Source organism: Nuphar pumila, chromosome 1, assembly GCF_984573655.1.
Source record: "Nuphar pumila chromosome 1, dmNupPumi1.hap1.1, whole genome shotgun sequence".
NCBI classification, from domain to species: Eukaryota; Viridiplantae; Streptophyta; class Magnoliopsida; order Nymphaeales; family Nymphaeaceae; genus Nuphar; species Nuphar pumila.
In genome coordinates this window covers 117,145,531-117,167,473 of record NC_143249.1, presented here as the reverse complement: position 1 = coordinate 117,167,473, position 21,943 = coordinate 117,145,531, and the positions used below count along the sequence as shown (strand labels likewise).

The window sequence follows — 21,943 nt, the reverse complement described above, 5'->3', positions numbered from 1 at the left end:
AATCCGTCGCTAAAGACATTAATGATGGATTTTGTGACGGATAGCGTCTGTCGCATAACCCTAGTCGCTAAACTACGACAGAATTTATCTGTCGCCAATCCGTCGCTAAGTAGCGACAGATTAGCGACAGATCATGTTTGTCGCTAGTTCATCGCTAAATAAAGACAAATTTGGTTATGCAACGAAATTTAATTCGTCGCTAATCCATCATTACTATTTAACAACATATATGTATCCGTCGCTACTCCTTCTATTGCAAGGCAGGGACAGGGTTCTCTCTGTCCCTGTTTTGTTGCAACTCACCGACAACTGTGAGGTTGCCGGTGACCCCCGTATTTAGACAACCAACGAGAGGGAGAGGCTTACCTGACGGCGACCGGCGACGGCTGCAACACCTCCTCCCGATTCTCCCTTCACGCTCCCTCTCTGCTCCTCTGGTGATCGAACAGGGAAATGAGAGGAGGCCCCCCATGGCTTTTATAGCCATGGGGGTTGGTCGGTTACCCCCTCCCTCCTTCTGCATTAATTGGGGCAGCCTGCTTCCTCTCCCACGATCTGCTTCGTGGGAGAGGAAGGGGCGTCATCCCCATCTCCTTCTGTAACCCCCCCACGATGGGGGGAGCGTTACAGAAAGGCTCCTAACGCAAGATAGGTTGCAGGGATTTGGTGTTGCTCTGCCTAACCGATGTCCACTATGTTTCAAGGAAGAGGAGCCCATGTTCAGTTTCTCTGATTATTTGGAAGTTTCTCTATTTGGAAAAAATCGAGCTCCTCAATCCAATTTTATTGTGGAATTAAAATGGTGGATGACGTCACAATTTCATTCCTCTTGGTTAAAAACATGCTGGGCTGTTACCTTTCACATTGTTTGTTGGAAGATTTGGGGATTGAGAAATGCCTCGTATCATGAAGGAGTTCTTCCGGTAAGATCAGTCATTGCTGGAATTGTGTGGTTAGCATGTACCGAGCAGTTTGCTGCACTTGTTTGGTCGGTTTTTGAGAACCCTATCTGGTTGTTTGTTAGAAGTGGGCTGGTTGCGGATGATTACTGGATGGGCAAATCTACTACGTTGACTATCTGGTTTTTACCGAATGTTCATTTAGAAATTATGATTTAGTCTCCTTTACTGCTTACAATCAGGATCAGTTCTTCTTAGGGAGGAGGAAGAGGTTAAGGAATTTCATAGAAGGGGAGTGTTAGACCTTTTTTTCAGAAAATTCTTCAGGGCTCGCACGCTGTGATGATTTCCAATAATATGAGGTGGTGCAGGGCAGTGGCTGATGCTGTTGAGGGGCGACATGCATCATCTATCGCCTGCTTATTTGCACGGCATGTCTATGTTGACAGTGTTCTTCATAAGGGCCCCTTGTTGGCGCTGGGTTTTGTTCTTTTGATGTTGCGTTGTGTTGGAAGAATAAGGCACAGGATTGGTTTTCCCCTTTGGGAGATCATTTGTAATTCCGTTTTTTAACTCTTAATATAAATCCAAGTAAACCACCACCCCCAACCCCCGCCCATCCTTAAAAAAAAAAAAAAAGTGGCCATAATGAGGTACAGTTATACACGCATTCACTATTCAGTTTTGGATGTAAAACTATAGAACCCAATTAGTAAATCGGATTTCAAATGCTTTACCAAATCTGACTTAAGGGTAATCGGTCGGTTGAATATCGTAACCAAACCAACATCCCCACAAATATTAGCACATTAGCTTCCAGGCCTCTGTAGTAACAATGTGCGAGTAAAGGCCCATTTATTTTACGAGAAAATGAAGCGGGTCATGTTCCTGCAGTGGTTGAAACAAGCACCTATATTAGTATATACAGGCCCCACATTTTCGTAGGCAACAAGGCATGACTTTATACCCTGGAAACAAGTGGGCCCTCAGGGAAGAAGGAAAAAGAAAAGAAAGCCTTACATTGTTGAGCACACAAATATACCATTTGGAACATGCATTAGACGATCTTTTAACTGCAAAATTATGCTTTTGTATATATGCAACTTACATAGAATAAGATTATAGCTCAAGATATTGATTTCCAAAGCTTATAATTCATTCAAGGGCCAGAGGCAAGTCTAAGGCATTGGGAGTTCCAAAATCACTGCTGTCAATACATGTAGAACTATGAAACATCCAATTACTCATCTCCTCGTAATCCCCTTTATCTTCATCTCACAAGTGGGATCAGCAAGTATTCCGCATAGAATAGCTGCAAGAGAGAGAGAGATAGAGTTAATACTTGTCAAATTAATACCCCCCTGATTAGGTTGAGAAACTTAGGACAAGCTGGGTTTAAGAGCCAAGTCACCAAGCAAATCTGCCAAGTTGCATAATCTTTGACTCGGCCTAGAAATTAGGACGCAAACTGGGTCAGGTTCAAAATCATCAAGGACGCAAACTGGGTCAGGTTCCAAATCATCAAGCAACGTGGCTAAGTTGCAAAAACATTGAACATGTGCTTCCTATCAACAACTTGGATAGCAAGACCTGACAAGCCTCCAGTTGGTAAAACCCTTGAAGTTACAGCCTGCTTTGACCTTGCGGCCAAAGATGCCCCTCGTGGGTTTCAAACTCATGGCATCCCATCAACGGTGACTTCACAAGTGGCCCCACCAGATGAGCAGATATATATATATATATAATGTGTTTATACATTACTGTAATAAGTAAAATAACCAAATAGGGGTATTTTAGTCTTTTCATTGTCTTGTAATAGGTTGTGCCTATTAGGGGCACAACAGTCTTTTATATTTTTATTTACTATATTTGTAATATTGTTTGGCATTGAGGGCACTTAGGTAATAGACCCTTAGAGTCGTTGGGACCTCTCCAATGGCTCTATTTATAGCCGTTGAGGAAGGTCCAAATGGCCCTTTATGTCCTATGTTGTGTATAAATAGGGGAGTTCCACTCTTGTAATGGCAATGCTTTTCTAAAGTTTTTTGGTAATACAATTTTTATATTTTTTTATTGTTCTCTTGGCCCTTAAGTGGCCTATATGTGCTTATGTAATTGACCCATAAGTGGTCCTTGTGCTTTTGAATATTGTGTTCATGTAAATACATAAGATGCACTTGTTCTTGTTCTTGTTTCATTACAGTGGGCAAGGTGTCCTATCAGTCTTGAATCACTTAACATGGGCAACTTAGATGAAGAGAGCTGATTGCTTCAACATCGTTGGGTACCCTCAAACCATTCAACTCAATCATCAGTACCAACAGCCAGAACCCAGTTAGCCAACCTATTCCAAGTTGATGGATCCAGCTCAAGCTTAGCGGCAAATTGAAGTGTTGAAAGTTGCTTAAAGTCTTAGGTCAGCTCACAGAGCCATTATCAAAGTTAAGGACCGAACTGACTAACATTAGTTCTGCTTTTGTTTACCTTCCAAATGAACATGTAGAAGGATGTGATGGCAACTTTACTCTTCAGATCGAGAGACCGTGCACGATGCCATAGGATAGATGCTAGGGTACCATGGCCCAATACCTGTGTCAAATAAGAAAGATGAGAATAAACAAAAACAAGTTGACTAAATCTGAGAACCACAAGAAGGCTGAATGAACACCGAAGTAAGATATTGCAGAAAGTTTGTATTCAGGGAATTGGACATGATATTTTGCCACAAGGTGTTTCCTCCAATTGTTGCTGTTCATTCTGAAAAGTAAACTTGAGCTTGGATGGTTATTAACATTGCTCAGTTTAAAATTACCAAGGACGTTTTGGTAGACAGGAAAAATAATGATGCAGGGGTTTGGACATTGGAAAATGAAATCTTGGAAGTGTCCCGATGTTTGACAGATCAATCTGGCTGATCTAAATTTGGGGGAGGTTGCTCAAGTCACAAAGTGAAGCTCATGGTTCTTATGCTGATTCAAGCACAGAAGCACCTCTAAAAGTAACAGAATTAGAACGTACCATCACAAGTTTACTCCAAAAGCATGAAGAGATGGACCCTACAACAATGGCAGCACCATATGCCATCTGCAGAAGATATATACAAAGCCAAAACACCTGGTGCAGTGAAGAGGGAGAAAAACAAAATTTGATCAATACAAGTAGGTGAACCAATGGATTGGAATTGTGCAGGACAAACAAGCAGAAAAAGAATACCAACCCGCTTTTGACCAAGTCGTACGCTAAAGGATTGAATTCCAAAAATTCGATCTCCCTCAATGTCAGGAATGTCCTACCAAAATATTTGGTGAAAATCAGTGAAAAGGATACCAATAAATAAATCAAGATGACATTCATGAAACATGCACAGAAAGAGTCCATAGTTACCGGAAGCTTCTTGCTACATGGGGAAACTTGTTTCCCTAAAAGCTCACTTTGGAAGCGGGAAACTCCTCGCTTCCCTGAAAGGAAGGGAAGCTTTGGGAAACCCTCGCTCTTGCTTCTTGTCACTTCTCAATCACTTCTTCCTCACTTCCTATGCTTTTCATATTAGAAAATTATATTTTTTTTATAATAAGCTCGAATGTTGGTTTTATATTGTTTTATATGTGTGTTCACATGATTTCTTATTTGCTTCAGCCACACTTCATATTGCTTTATATGTGTTTCCTTTTTATTTTTTCATGCACTTGCATAATGGTTTCATAACCGTACACTTGCTTCCCCACTTCCGCTTCACGCATGGCTTCTCCTATCTATTTTGTTTCCTGATAACTATGAGAGACACTAAAATGTTGGATATGAAGTTACTACTAAGAAGTTGTGAATAGAACACATAGGATAGGGCCTGACATGTATGCTTGAAGAAAATAATTGCAGACACCAACAGTGTCATAGCAGCGATTATTTTCTTCAAAGTAGTCCCTCAAGATCATTAGGCTTACAATGTTTGCACAAAATCATATTGACCCTTGAGCTACACTGAAAATGGGAAACATATTATCAACTTTCCATCAGAGAGAGAGAGAGCACATTTAAGTTCAATACATTGCCCTATGCGAGTATCGACAGAAAACTAGGCAGAATCATTAATTCTTTCTCTTACAAATAATCTGGCAAAAAAACCAAGCCAAACCCTATAGAACAAGCAGAGCAAACTCATAATCCACATTAACTCAAAAATCCGTGGCGTTGACTGAAGTTTGTATATAAGCAACAACCACACACTAGAATATTCAAACTTCAAAGAGAAGTAGAATATCTAAAGGGAAGTTATTTTAAGTATGATCCTCACCTTGAACAATGCTATGACAACCGAGAAGAAACTCATAAAAGCTGTTGCAAATATCAATGGCCTTGTAACAATGGCTGGTCTTTGGTAGACAAAAGTCTGACAAATTCAAGATAGCACTATCATGTAGTGATACAATATGATAGGAAATGAAAATGAACTCCATTAAAGAAAATTCTCAAGAAAGAGAAAGAAACACAAAACAATTTCCATGGACTATTCCAAAACAGACCTGCATATGCATGAAAAATGCAAGTTGGACGATGACAGCTCGGACTGCCAGGATACATGATGCAGCAATCAAGGCATGCTGTTTCCATCTCAAAAATGGCAACTGAAACAATCACAACAAATATATGGATTACAACTATAAAGTTTATAAAAAGTAAACTAAACACAAAAGTATTAAAACATAACAAGGCCAAATTTGCCAAGACAAAGCATGTGATGTTCTTAAATTCAAAAATAAAAAGCAAAAACTACGCTGGTCGAAATAAAGATTCAAGCCATACCATGCAACAATTATCCTTGACGATGATTAAGACTGAACCATTTATATATGTAATGAACACAGTTGAAAAAGGTGCTAGATTTAGACTGGCGTATGTCACAAGACAAGGTGGAGACATTTTGTCACAAGGTGCTGACATGCCCAAAGAACTTGATGCATACCTCAACACAGAGACACATATTAAGTGAAGTTTACATCTTGTCTCGTGCCTCATGCCTAGGATTATGCCACTTGAGCTACTTAGAGACTCAAACCTCACTAGAAGTTTTCTTCTTTTCTAATGCCGAAAAAAATGACGCCCTGTTGATTTTGAGGTTATATTTCTTCCAAAAGGGGGTCAAGCATTGGGTTTTTATTGCAATTTTCAGTTATCCTTTATTTTTATGAAAAGAATAAAGTGAAATCATGTATGCTTAGGCCTCAATGCACCTTCTAAAACCTTGGTAATAAGATGTTATACAATCATTTTATAGTCAACATTCTCCTCTTCGGTAACACATACAAATACTCTAGGAGGGTAGTATAACTCAACGACTAAAACAAGAACATAACCAATGGGTACACATAACTCACCACATTGAAAACAATATTTCTTGTCTACATATAATGACATTCAAAACAAGTGTATCGGTGATTAGAACAAGAGCATAATCACAATGCCAATAATGGGCTAAAATCACACACGAAGGTGTGAATAATCATCTCTTGTCTACATATAATGACACTAAAAAATCAAGTGTATCAACTACTAGATCAAGAGTATAATCATAAAGCCACTAATGGGCTAAATAAACACACAAAAGTGTGAATAAACATGTCTTGTCTACATAAAATGACACTTAAATAAGAGGCATAATAGGAAAAAATACAAAAGGTAAAAGAGCTTGTAATGAAAACAAACTAATGCCATTAATTTGTACAATCTTTTGAAACATCATGATTTAAAAAATAGATAGCCATTACATATAAACATAATTATGAGCATCTAATATAATAATGGCTAAATAAACAAATGAGTGATATAACACACTCATAAAACCAAAGATCAAACAACCGTCAGTTAGAGCCAAACTATAAGTTGACAATCTAAACTAACATAACCGAGGTACACACAACTCACCCCTACAAACAAACTTTGGTTCAACAATAAAAATATCAAGATAAATGATGCATCATATAAAATTCTGTGATGGACACAACGAATGCTATAAGAAGGCAATAAATACTCACGAAAATCATTTTCCAAATAAGTGAGTTCAAATATAAGAACTGATTTGAAAAAACAAAGTTTCAAATCAAATCCAATAACGATAGATGAAAAACTTATCTATGCACAACAAGATGTCAATTGATGCAATCATATGCAATGCAATCATAAGCATCGTTAATATAAGCAAGCTATATAGAGAGATAACTCAATATAGATTACAAGTCTAATATGATACAATCAATGCCATATAACATTAAAAAGGACAAAAAACATATATAGAGATTCACAAAGAACCATATAAAAAACCAAGTGCATACACAAGTACAACTAACCATGGATACTCACAAAGAGATTAAAAGAACTCATGCATATGCAATAATCTAAATAACTTAAAGCCACATATCTTATACAAAAGACATACATAAAAACAAATTTAAGCATATATGTAAGTGACAGATTTAAGGCACTAAGGGAACAATATAAAAAATTATATTTTATAAATAACAAGTATGCAATGAATCAAGAGTCTTTAATTAAGAAAATAGATGTCCGCCAAAGATCTAAGTGGACAAACACGTCCATCAATAATTGACAAGTACTAAAGTGAATCATGAGGGAAACGCCTATAACCCACAAAGGGAAAACACAAAGAAGCTTCTCATGATTCTTAACCCAATATTTCATTAAAAACTAAATGTGTAATATGAACGTAATATTTAAATCAAATGCAAAACATGTAAGATAATGTTCATTAAAGAGGCATGAGACTAGGAAAATAACATAATCATAAGGAACACAAAAAAAAAGCCAACATGAGAAACACCCAATATCATAACTATTGTCCCACAAAAGGACCATAAACGATATTTATTAAAGTGAAGACTTCCCATAAGAAATTATGCCCAATACCTTATGCATGAATAAACAATCTTATTCATCATGTGTGGCGATCATAAGTGCATAAGGATCAAATATCAATATAATTCTTTTTTTCATAAGCTAGATTATAATTTGTAACACTTCATATGCTACTTTTAATACACCAAGAGTAAAGAAAAAAATTAAAAACAAGTTTAAGCAAAATTTCATAAGATCATACTTATGAAATACACACAAGCACAAAGTGCATACAAAACATTAAGGAACTAAATAGAAAAACACAAAATATAGACAATATTCATCTTTATTGAGCATAAATGCTTAGAGAAGTATTAGTTACAAGAGAGGGGTTCAACCCCTATTTATACACAAAGAGAGAGCATGGGGTTCTATTGGGGAGCTCCCAATAGTCGTTGGGAGCTCCCAATGGTCACAAATGTGATCGTTGGGGAGCCCCTAATGATTGTATGGTCTTTTGACCATAGAGCCCATGCTCTTTATCAAAAAGACTTTAAATAAAAAAATAAATAAGAGAAAAACTGTTCCTAATAAACATAATTGTTACACAAGTAAAATGATGAAAATACTCCTAGAGGGTATTTACCTATTACATATATATATATATATATATATATATATATATATATATATATATATATATATATTGTCATACATACATATTTGTTTCATATTCTACATATATATATATATACAACTTAACAATAGAATGATATAACATGCCTTGTGCAGAGATGCTAACTTGATTACTCCTACTTGTCACATTGTTATAACACCTCTCAGTGAAAATGCAATTTTAATCTCATTACAACAATTTTTACATAATTATGATGGTCCAAATTTTGTGTTGATCTGGTAAACATGGAATGTAACAATTATTGCCACATGTTTTAGCCACAGTAAGGTTGTATAGCTAGTTGAGTAGCCTAATGTGTAGTGTTATGGATGACCTTGGTAACCTAGGACTGTTCTTTTTCTTGTTCTTCATGCCTTCCACTTCTTGTTTTAGTCGTTGATACACTTGAATTTTGAGGTTTAAAGGTCTAGTGAGGTAATTACTTGTTGAAATTTGCAATTATCATTCTCTTTGTTATGTGAAATTTTTTAGAAACTCTCTATGAAAATTTAAAATGTTTTCTACTTGTGATTCCTTATAGGAAAAAATGCTCATTGATAAAAAATCATGGATTTTGTATACTTGTAACACCCCAAAATTTCAAACTTGTAAACCTTTCAAAATATTTGAAAGAGACTAGAAAATCTTTTATTTTTCAGAGTTTTTGTTTTTAGTAAATCAACGGAAACTATTTTTCGAAAAGAAAATAGACAAGTCGACAACCTTAGGAGTGTTAGCATAAAAATCTCCATTTCACACTAGATTGAATCCTTGTAAAGCGTTCAGAAAACCATATGCATTAAAAGGAAATAACAAGTTTATACAAAAATGGGATTTTTTGAGAAAACCCTTATACAAAATGCAAAACTTCAAAATATATCCTGAACGCAGAACGCCATCAGAAACAGTGAAATCTTGAAGTCATCTTGCAATCGCATCATCGCCCGTCTCGTAAACCTAATCATCACCTGTACCCATAAAATGGGTCAGTTTCATGAAAAACTGGTAGGTACACAAGTAAAAATGAGTCATAACTAGCATAAGCATTTGAATCACACAGCAAATAAGCTATCTCTAGCAATGAGCAATTGATTTCGCAAGCAAATAAGCAGTTCATTAACACAAGATATGAGCAATTAATTAACATAAGATATTAGCAGTTAATTAACACAAGATGCACAATCAATAAGTAATGTGAATAGGAGAACTTTGTTTCGATATTAACTCGTCTGCGGGTACGCACAAGGCACGAAATGTAGAAACAACTAAAACTAATCTGGGGGTTTATTATGCCATGTATTTTCAATACCCCGAATAGCTAGCTGAGTCCGCTCCTAAGGGGATGGCTAATGACCGAGAGAGAATTCTTCAAAGGTCACTCGTTCAAAGGATGCATCCAACTTCTGTAGAAGTCCATGAGATCTACCACCTAAGATAAATTCCGATAGTCCTGTCCCCTAACTCCGATGATTAGGGACACTAAGTCATTTGCCCGAGGAGTGGTTGTTAACAACTTATCCATCGGAGTTTTTGTATCATCTCATCATCTCCCTTGACGAAAAACAGTGGGTGAATGGGTGCGTCAGGTTTTATTCAACTGACGACCCATTCTACATGCTCTGGTCTTTCAACCCACTCGAGCATCTTGCCTGTGAAGGCGAATCATCACCATTTATGTGATTTTCATTTCATCATTGTGCCTTTGCACGTTACGAGGTTACTAGAAACCTCTCATCCAATCATCGTAGTAAAAACACACCGTACATGTCTAAAAGTACGACTACAATGAGAGGAGTATGGGTTTCTCAAAAAGAAACCCCAGCTTAAATGTGCTGTGAAAGAAATGATGCAACAAATATTTAGTTTGTCTTGGCATGCTCTGGTCTTTCAGACCAACTCCAGCATCTTGCCTATAAAGGCAAAACATCATTATTTAAATGATTTCCATAATGTGACATTCACACGCTTCGAGGTTACATGAACCTCTCATCCTACTCATCATAGTACAAAGAATACCGTACCTATCTACAAGTACGGCTATGATGAGGAGGGTATGGGTTTCTTAAAAGAATACCCAACACAAAGTTTCACAAGGACATGATAGTAAGAAATTCATTTTGACATGTTTAGTCCTTCGAAACAGAAAATATATTTTTTCATGATTTTAGGATCATCATGGATCTGAAACACTTCGACCAAGTGCACCGACTTGGGGGTGAACTAGTTGTTATTTTGCAACTCACAAAATTCTCAAACTTTGCTTTGCAAGACTGTGTACTTGAGAAGCCGGAATCTGTGCAAGGAATCCTCTTCTCGAGGTTATAGTGTCCGTATACAAATTTTCGTCTTTTCGAAAAGAGCGAAAATGGTACGCGTCTTGCATGCCCTGCGAGGCTTGTATCTAAGAGATTACAAGTATAAAAAATGCAAGCCTATGCACCAAGCGCGGTGGCAAGGTAACGACAAAAAGCAGTAATGCGAAAGCAACAGCCTGTGCACTAAAGTGTGATGGCAAAGCAAATACAGAAATAGTAAATACAAAAGCAAGCATGTGCACTGAAGCGCGGCGGCAAAGTAAAGACAGAAAGTAGTAAAGACAAAAGTAGAAGCGAAAGCAAAAGCCTGTGCACAAAAAGTGTGGCGGTAACAGAAAGCAATAAAGACAGAAAGTAAATGCGAAAACAAAAGCTTGTGCACAAAAAGCTCGGCGGCAACAGAAAGCAGTAAAGACAAAAAGTAAATGCGAAAGCAAAAGCCTGTGCACAAAAAACGTGGCGGCAACAGAAAGTAAATGTGAAAGCAAGCTTGTGCACAAAAAGCGCGGCAACAATAGAAAGCAATAAAGACAGGAATCAAAAGGATAAGGATCGCGAAACCGCATCCTTGAGTTAAAGGCGTACATATATAGATATACGTAAACATATATATGTATGTCTTTGTCTTTGTCCCTTTTTCCCATTTTAGTTTTAGTTGCTAAATTTTAATTCGTCCATTGTCCTTTTTTCCATTTTAGTTTTAATTGCTTAATTTTAGTTCGTCCATTGTCCTTTGCGCAACTTTTCCCTACCTTGGGGAATTGTGGTGTTGCAGTCTTCGAGTGTAAATGATGAACGTCTTGGACCGCGGGGCGCGAGCGGGCTCCGTTGAGTAAGTTACGAAGAAACAAAAGTGAGAACTCAAAAATAAAAAGGGATGTCAACTTGCCTGCCTCAAAAATAAAAAGGGATGCAGCTCAACCAGCCCTTCGCTCCAACTACTCATCATACTTTACCTGCATTACCTGTCCCCTATATCACATGGGTGCGGGTGCGGGGATTCGGCACTTCCAAAAAATCTGGGTGCGGGGGTGCGGCAGGGGCAAAAATGTAATATATATATATATATATATATATACAAGGGGGGTCCGGGGGTTCCCCCCGGCGGGGGTCCCGCTGCACGGTCAGTGGGCGGGGGTCCGGGGGGCGCCCCTTGTGGGGGGTTATAGGGGGGCAGCGCACCCCCCCCCCCCCACCCCCCCGATTTTTTTTTTAAATTTCGCAGCCCATTTCATAGGGCAAATTTTTTTTTTTTTAAAAAGCCAAAAAAAATGGACCATCCGCATCCCATTTCATAGGGCAAAATTTTAAAAAAAATGGACCAAAATGACCCTGGGTGCGGTCAACGCACCCAGGGTCGGGTTGACTGCACCCGCGTCGAGTCGCGTCGACGCGGGTGCGGCACCCTGCTAGCCGAGTCCCCGTAACATAACTTGTCCCCCATAAAATGGGGTCAGACTCGCTAAAGTCTGGTAAAGTAACCTAAACTCAAACTTAAAGAAAACATATCAAGCATTTAAAGGTAAAGATATATTATTCATCTATCGTTAAGTGATAAACAAGGAACAATGTCCTATGAGTCATTCATTTCAAGCATTCAAACATAAAGCATTTCATCAGTTAATATTCTATTCAACCTTAACTCACGTAATAAAGCATAATCTATATGCATTCAAGTCATCGCATATATATATATATATATATATATATATATATATATATATATATATATATATATATATATATATAAGACGTTCAGATCATTGCGTCATTTTCATATGCATTCATAATTCTTATAAACAATAAGTCAAATCACATTTGACCATTCTAACGTGAAACACACACACATACCTTATAAGTAATTTAGTTAGATATTTATGATACACATCAATCACGATACATAGGTGTGATATATTTACTCAGGCAATCATAATACAATCATTTGCAATAAAACTATGTAGGTGTGATGTATCATTCACCTAATAAGTCAAAACTAGTCATTTGTAGGTGTGATGTGTCATTCACCTATATGCTAACATAAGCATCATAATCATAACCTCATATCAAGATCTAAAATAAATAAGGATCTGATTATCATATCTGAGTTCAATATATAATCATGCTATAATAGAAAAGCCAAATTTATAGATTCATAACTGGTTATCTCAATCAACTCAGAAGATCATCACAATTCATCATAACATTTCATTTATTCATAATAAAGATTTACAAAATCCACGTCGGATCACCTGGTCTGAGAAATGTACAACCTCACAAGGAGTTACCGCCCTAGATGGATGGTCTGCTTGGTCTTGGATAATGCACTTCCTCACAGGAATATACCGTATTCGTGGGCTAACCGTTCTTGAACAATGCACTTCCTCACATAAACTTACCGCTCTAGCTGAATTACTTGATCTGGTCATGCACACCCTCACAGAGAATCCTTTAGGAACAGTTTCTCAATAGGTACCATATCCAGTGAAAACTATTGTGATACATGCATTAATACAATTGACCACTCTCAGGGTCGATAGCCATCAACATGGGCACAAGCATATATACAATCAAAGCATCACATCATACATCACTTCATATGGCATTAAAATTATAGAATCACATATTTAACCAATAAGGCTTTATGAACCAAAGTTCACTATTGAACTTAAATATTTATCACATGCATTCATAATTTCATTTCACATGGCATTTAAATCATATCATACATAAGCATATTATCTGATGCATCACATCATCGCCACAAAGAACATTGCACTTCATAAATTGAACCTCGAAGCATGCGTAAACAAAACATGAGTTTTATGCATGCATACGTGAACATGTACATTTCATAATACAAAACAACTAAACCTCAACATACATAACTCCTACGCAGTTCGAGATTTGCACACATGATAAAAGTTATATGCATTTTTCACCACATGAATCGATATATCACCTTAGATATAATTGTGCAAGGGTTGGTCAAAATCTCATTGACCATCCTATCGTACATCATACGCATATATTTCTCAAGCAAACAAGACATACAAGTTCAAAACAATTTATAACATTCGCATGCATTCTTCTATACAAGAATAAATGAGTCTATCATATAACAAGACAATATATATAACATTCACAGTATGCATCAAACACGACTGATACATATCCATAGTAGTTATATGTGCACCATGTATCAAATTCATACAAACACATAAAGCAACATAGCATGCGCAAACCAAAGTATGATGGCACACATTGCATATATATTATACATTCATAAGTGCACGAGCATTCAAACCCACACACAGGTGTACCTGCAGCAAACACACTCCATTTTCCGCTAACTACAATCATGACAAGCATACTCTCCAAATTACAATCACAAGAGTCCTAGATATCCATAACTAAGTGTAGTGTGTGTACAACGCCCCGTAATTTTTACCCAAAATTTGAAGACTTTTTTTTTTTAAACAGCGGAAACAAGAAATAAAATAGGGTTAAGCATTTCGAGACATTACGGTGGAGAGAAAACCCAAGACATTTATTTCATTTCAATATTAATGAAAATCATCAGAGTTTTAAATGATATGAACAATTAAAAATTACATTATACCCAAGCGATCCCTGGAACGATAAATCCAAAAATCTCGATCCGATGCCTCATCCCGCAACCGCTCATAAACCCTATTCTTTACATGAAAAAATAGTAAATTGATTGGAATTAGACTACCACGTCTAAGTAGGAATTACTGTAAATTTGGCAAATATACTAAGTAACAAGTATGCAAGGGATTTGTTTAATTACAGACAATAAAACATAGCATGAGAATATGAACATTATTAAACTGCTGCACATTGTTAATTTAAGTTTCTAGCTAGAATATATGAACACTACCAAGACCAAATCAACCATTACAGGAGTACAGAATTTATTTCATGATAAGGTAATATCATTTGCAGCATTTAAATATATCATGGCCACCGATTCCATTGAATGCTTAAAAGTAAGTGAAGCAGACTATGCAACAACTATAACAGACATATACATAAGCAAGTAAAGCGGATTGTGCAACAGCAGCAACATGCATATCAGTCATGTAACAACCACAATATAAATTCAATTATCTTATATCTACACCTTTCAGTATTTCATTTCATCACAAGCTCAGAACATGCTGGAAGAATATAAACATGTCTCCCTAGTAATTCCAATCACTGTGATACTTAAAATATTCTAATTGATGTTTATCTTTTCTTATCCCGCGGGTACACACGGGCCAAGGCAACCATCACAGAAGAGAACGTTCGGGGGTATATTATTCAAAGTTGTTTTATCAACCCGAACATTCTAACTGTGACTGAAATCCCTAGGAAGCGGCCAGTGACCGAGAGAAACTCCCAAAGGCCAAAACTAAAACAGGATGCATCCTTAACGTCTGCAGAAGAACATGGAACTACCACCTAGGACACATTTGGTAGTCCGGGTCCCCCAACTCTGAGGACTGGGACCAATGAGTCGCTTTATGCTCGAAACTAAACACATATCCCTAGAGTTTTGTACCACCTACCCTCTTCAAGGTAAGCCTGAATTTGAGTGGGTTAATCTTTTCATTTAATAAATTTCCCGAAGTACAGGGCATAACTTCCTTCTACTACCACAGCAGTAGAATTCCCAACCTTAGTCATTTTACCAAGGGGTATAGAACAGTTCTCATCCTTTGTCGTATTGATTGCATAACCCACTCAAAGTGCTTTGGTGCCTTTAAACCAGTCAAGCACAAAAGTTATTATTTAATTTCTTTACCAATATACTTGAACCAGACCACGTACCTACATTAGGTACTTAACCCGTATCGCCCATTGGGCAAGGTTTCCCAAACAATCCCCTAGCAGGAGGGGATAACCCTGACTAACTTAATCATTTACCCATTTAGTTTACCATTATATTATTTTCTTTTAATTCACAATGCACCAAGGAAAAGAAATTCACATAATTTGAGTACATGCAATACACAATGTCAATACATAACATCTCTTTGATATGTCTCACTCAATTTCTACATAAAGAGATCAAGGATTTATCTTAAGAATTGAAAACTATCATTGAGCCTAAAACAAGCAACCTCACAGTCCTTAAAATCAACTCCTAATAATTTCTGTCAGTAAGACGTTCCAGCCACTATCTTGAATGTCAGCTCTCCAATTGTCATTGCTTTTAACAGAACAACATGCTGATACAAAGGTACGCAATATCCAATAATAGCTAAAGAATGAGCAGCAGATGAGCTAATTTGATTATTGTACTTATTCAACAACTACATATATGTTTTCGTGCAATACCAGGTACAATCAAATAGGGCATAATCTGAACGTGTAAGTGCAGCAATGTACAATAAAAAACATGTATATGTGCAATTTATGAAATAGAATATAACAGAAAACCTCTACTCTGTGTTGGGCATGAAGTAACATATAACCAGAACTCGAGCAGGGCCTGTACTTTGATTTAAAATGAATCGAATGAAAACACTAGAATTAAGCATGCATCTACATTTATCGATCAGATGACAAAAGGTCACAAGGCATGTACAACTGCCTGCAGTATCGCACAATGATTCATCAATCGAAAACACAAAACTTACACATGCATTTCAAGTTAACTAATCAGAATATACCAATGTATGCAGTTATCATTAACTAATTAGAATATCTCAATGCGAGCAGTTATTGTTAACTAATTTGAACAAATCAATATGAGCAGTTATTGTTAACCAATTGGAATATATCGATGTATGCAGTTAATGTTAACTAATGGGAATACAATAAGACAAAACCCTGTTTATATGCGAAAAATCCAAATAAAACTTATTAATTAAGTACACAACCCCTAATTAAACTCCCTAATTAAACTATGTAATCTGATTGAGTGCCCTCTCTGTACGTTATCAACAAGCTAATGATCCTACTAGTTAATCATTTGGTTTAGTAATAACAATATCTGATGTACATATCCTTTTTTTTTCTTTTGTAATTTAGCATGCAGGGTTTTCGCAACAGCCAAGACGCCATTCACATTATGCCTAGAGGATATGCATATGAACCACCATTTCCCACAATTCAAGTTATTTTAAGCCCACCATAAGAACCAGATTTCTAAAATGCAGAAAATAAAGGATTCACATTCAAAAGAAAAAAATGCAGGAACTACATAACCTATGGGTCATTTGTATGACATCTTCAGCTTAACAAAAGAGGATATATACCTAAAGCACTACTAAATCATATCAGATGTAATCAGGTGGAATTAACCATTTTTTCATAACAATCTAAAACCCCCAAATCGTAGATTTGGGGTTTTCGGTTTGGGGTAGACAGACGACCCCAAATTGGGGATTCCCCCCCCCCCCTACAAATCGACCGATTTGGGGTTTTGGACAATACACTTCCCACCAACCCATGATTGACCTGAAAAAAATTACAGAAACCCTACCGTAAATCCCAAATTTTTGATTTGGGGATTCACGGCAAACCCAAAACCCCAATTTTTCGAGTTAGGAGTTACGACAAATCCAAAGCATGCTTGAAAACTCAGTAGATATGTGAAATCACAGTAAAACCTACCTCAGCGATGCGAAATCCCCAACTTTGTTTGATTGTTTCTCCCTAGCCGCTGTGAAGCCAAGCCCTCCTCACGCCGACTCCACGAACACGAACGAGATAGATGGAAAAACTAAAGTAACCTCGCTGTCGTGCTCGTGTGAGTCGTGTGTCTTTCACCGGCTGGTGTAAGAAAGAAAGGAAAATGAGAGGGAGAGGAAGAGAGAACGAAAAAAGGAGGGTAGTAACGAGAGGAAGATAGGTGTGGGAGGGGAGTAAATAGGGCAGGTGGACCCAAAACGGAAGGAGGTAGTTACCTCCTCCTCCCCGGCGGCTGCGCACACCCCTTCCCCTTTCACGCCATCGCCCTGCGTTAGGGTTCACTCAGAACCCTACGCAGCATATCGGGAGCCCAGTATCGGGTTAAAAAAATTTTTAACACTTACCTTGCGTACGCGGGGCGCGGCTCGGGTCTGGATCCGAGACCCGGGATCCAACCGAGTGTTGGATCCGCGTCCCTCCTGCGATGTGGATCCGTAAGTTGGATCCATATGGATCCAACCGTAAATTTATTAAAATTATTTATATATATTATTTATCTATTTATTTCTAATATATGTATATGATATTATATATATGGACCCCCAATTGATATGGGTCCTGGATCCGAATCATGGATTCCAGCAAATTATTATAGATCCAACATTAAAATTTTTAATTAGATCCATACAACATTAGAATCTCCGAGGTCCAGGATCCAAATGTTGTAATGTGGATCCACCCCTCACATATGCTATTACAGACCCTGTTAAAACATATGTAATAATACATCTATATATATATATATAAATATAGATGTATATTCACCATAATACCCGATAGGGGTATTATGGTCTTTTTACAAGTACCCAATAGGGGTACTTGTTTTATTTCTTTTATTTCACTGTTTTTATTTTTTGTTTTTTATTTTTTAAATGTATTTTTGGATACCGAAAAGGGGCCTCACAATGGAGTCGTTGGGGCCCCCAACGGTCACAATTGTGACCGTTGGGGGCTCCCAACCACTCTATTGGGAGCCCCTTTGGTCTCCTTTTCTTATAAATAGGGGGAACCCCCCTTGTATGTTGTATTGCTCTTGAGAGCTCCTCTTCAATAATAGTGATATTATTTTTCATGTGTGTAGCCTTTTTATAAGGCCCTTCGTATATCCCTTAGTGGATTTCCTCTCTTGTGCTTGTTGCACTTGTCCGTGTGGGACATAGTGAATGCTTTAGCATTCTTGGATTCTTCCGCATATTTCATTACATGGTATCAGAGTCATACGATCTTCTAAGGTAAAATCGTGTATCTCTCTACTTCCTTTTTTCTCTCACACCTCCATTTTGTAGCAATGGAAGTCAAGATTGATCTATCATTCAAGCTCAATGGGAAAAATTACATGATGTGGGCATCCGCAATGGAGAATAATCTCAAAGGCAAGAAGCTTTGGGGTTATGTAATGGGAACCGTTCCGGAACCCCAACTTAAGCTCACAAAGATGGAAGAAGATCAAGAGAAAGCACTTGAAGGCGATGCTCGTCTCAAGGCTATTGAAGATTATCATCACCAAATGGAAGATTGGGAGAGCAACCATGCAAAAATCCTAGCATGGTTTATGAATAATGTTGAACTTAAGGTATGTGCAAATATTGCAAAATTCCGCCGGGCAAATGAAGCTTGGTTTTTTATGAAGGGTATGTTTACCCAAAAGGATCTTGCAAGAGCTTATTTTTTGCAAGAAAAAGTGAGAACCACAAAACAAGGTGACATGAGCATACAAGACTATTATAGTGCTCTAAATCCTTTGTGGGATGAATTGGCTCTATTAGAGCCTAAATGGGTGTCTATGGAGGATGTGGTACTAAGACAAAAACAAATGGAACAAGATAGATTGTTTCAATTTTTATTTGGGCTTCGTCCCGAATTTGAACAAGTTAGATCCTCACTTCTCCATAGATCTACGTTTCCTCCCTTAGAAGAGGCTATTGCCGAGATTACTCAAGAAGAGACTAGGCATAATATGGGTAAAAGCATTGATGAAGTTCTTGCCGTATCTAAACCCGGCAATCATGTCAAAACATACAAACCACCTCATTTTGGTAAGCAAGGGAGTGGTGGAAGAAAAATGATTATATGTCATCATTGTTATGAGCCGGGGCATATTAAACCCGTTTGCCCAAAGCTAAGTGGAGCATTCAAGCCAAAGGTGGCTTCCGTTGAAGAATCATCCACCAAAGAAGATAAAGGCAAGAACGGAGATCTCAAAGATACTCTAGGACAAATTTCCTTGGCTCTCCAACAAATTCTAAAGGCTACTTCTTCCACCTCCGGTGCCGCCATCGCCTCATCATCACCTCCCGTTACGTACTCTTGGATTTTAGATTCCGGAGCCTCTTTTCACATGACTCCTCATGAAAATGCATTAACCAATGTGCACACCAATATAAAATATCTTATGTCTCTACGGCCGATGGAACTTTTCTCAAAATAAATGGTGTTGGAACTCTTGATTCTAAAAATGTTCAAAATTTCCTTGTTCCAAAAGTTAGAATAGTTCCAAAATTAAATCTTAACCTCTTTTCCATTTCTCAAATAGCCGACCATGGATGTGAAATATCTTTCTCATCCCAAGGGTGCTTTATGCAGGATCTCCGGTCCGGGAAGCGGATTGGGCAAGGCCAGGAAGAGAGACCTTTATTTTATGGATAACTTAATGCTTCCAAATACCTCATTTTGTACTTATGTCCAAGACAAAAATATTGAAACTTGGCATAAAAGGCTTGGACATCCAAGTTATTCTAAAATGTATTTTTTTCCTTTTGGACACAAATTTTGTAAAGAAAAAGATATCAATTGCAAAGATTGCATTTTTGGAAAAATGAAGTCTACTCCTTTTTCTATTAGAACCTTTGTGACAACAAGACCTTTTGAATTGGTGCATTCCAATGTTTGGGGACCATCTCCGGTTCTATCCAAAGGTGGTTATTCGTATTATATTACTTTTATTGATGATTATACTAGATATGTATGGATTTATTTCCTTTCAAAATCAATTTCAAAGTCAAATATACATTCTTAGATCCGATTCGGGTGGAGAGTACTTATCAAATGATTTTCAATCATATCTAAAACAACATGGCATTTGTCATCAAAAATCTTGTCCAAGAACTCCTCAACAAAACGGTCTAACGGAAAGGAAACATAGACATATTTTGGAAATCACTAGATCCTTACTCATTTCTAAAAATATTCCTAAAAGTTTTTGGGCCGAAGCCGTGTTAACCTCCACCTATTTAATCAATAGGATGCCATCTTCAAAATTAAACAATATCTCTCCCTATGAAAAACTTTTCAATATGACACCCGATTACAATCGGCTTCGTATTTTTTGGTGTAAATGCTTTGTTCTTTTACATAAAAGAGATAAATTGTCACCTAAAGCAATAAAATGTGTATTTTTAGGACATGGTGAAAATCAAAAGGGCTATAGATGCTTTGACCATAAAAACAATAAATTATTTGTCTCCAAAGATGTGACCTTTTTAGAAGATGAAAATGGATTTGAAATATTGGAAAAACCAAATGAAATTGATTATATGTTTATCAATGATCTTTTAGAAGATTCAAATGATGACTCTTTGAGTCATCCGGAAGTTTTAGAAAATACTCATGATTCTCATGATAGTGATGTATCACCAACTAATGGTGACAATCTCCAAGTATACACTCGGCGTGAGGAAGCCCAACCTATTAGTGCTTTAGAAAAATTCTTGCGGCTTAATGAACCCCTAGAAGAAACCTCTCTTAGGCGTTCTTCTAGAGAATCAATTCCACCTAATAGGTTTGTCTCATATGAAACTCTCTCACCTAACTATAGAGCTTGTCTAATAGCCTTGCATTCTTACTATGAACCTTCCTATTATAATCAAGCAAAAAATATACCTCATTGGGTTGAAGCAATGAAAGTTGAACTAGATGCTTTAAATAAGGCTAAAACTTGGGAAATAGTTCACCTTCCTCCAAATAAGAAAGCTATAGGGTGTCGATGGGTCTACAAAGTCAAAACAAAAAGCGATGGTTCCCTAGAACGTTATAAAGCTAGATTAGTTGCTAAGGGATACTCACAAGAGTATGGCATCGATTATGAGGAGACTTTTGCTCCCGTGGCTCGCATGACAAGCGTTAGAACTTTAATAGCGGTAGCATCATCTAAGAAATGGCCTATATTTCAATTAGATGTTAAAAATGCCTTTCTTAATGGTCAGTTGAATGAAGAAGTATATATGGACCCTTCGTCGGGAATTAGCGTTAACCAAGGTCAAACTCTTCGGTTATTAAAAGCTTTATATGGTCTTAAACAAGCCCCTAAGGCTTGGTATGATAGATTTAGTGCTATCATGTTACAATTGGGATTTCGCTCATGTTATACTGACACTACTCTTTTTGTTAAACGTGCAGGTAATAGTATCATCATCCTTCTACTTTATGTTGATGATATGATCATCACTGGCAATGATGAAAGTGGTATTCTTAATGTTAAAAATATGTTAAAACATAATTTTGAT

General features: G+C 37.1%; 1 protein-coding gene across 1 annotated transcript in view; it reads right to left on the bottom strand.

Moving 5' to 3' along the window:
* Positions 1-1,938: 1,938 nt before the first annotated feature.
* LOC149849115 (putative homogentisate phytyltransferase 1, chloroplastic) overlaps positions 1,939-21,943 on the bottom strand; it is a 41,889-nt gene continuing 21,884 nt past the window's right edge. The window contains exons 8-13 of the mRNA XM_089998518.1: positions 5,420-5,521; positions 5,191-5,286; positions 4,117-4,188; positions 3,918-4,013; positions 3,384-3,488; positions 1,939-2,211 (exon numbers count right to left, since the gene is read on the bottom strand). Coding sequence (XP_089854644.1) covers positions 2,170-2,211; positions 3,384-3,488; positions 3,918-4,013; positions 4,117-4,188; positions 5,191-5,286; positions 5,420-5,521 — 513 coding nt within the window. The 3' untranslated portion in view covers positions 1,939-2,169. The remainder of the gene's footprint in view (positions 2,212-3,383; positions 3,489-3,917; positions 4,014-4,116; positions 4,189-5,190; positions 5,287-5,419; positions 5,522-21,943) is intronic.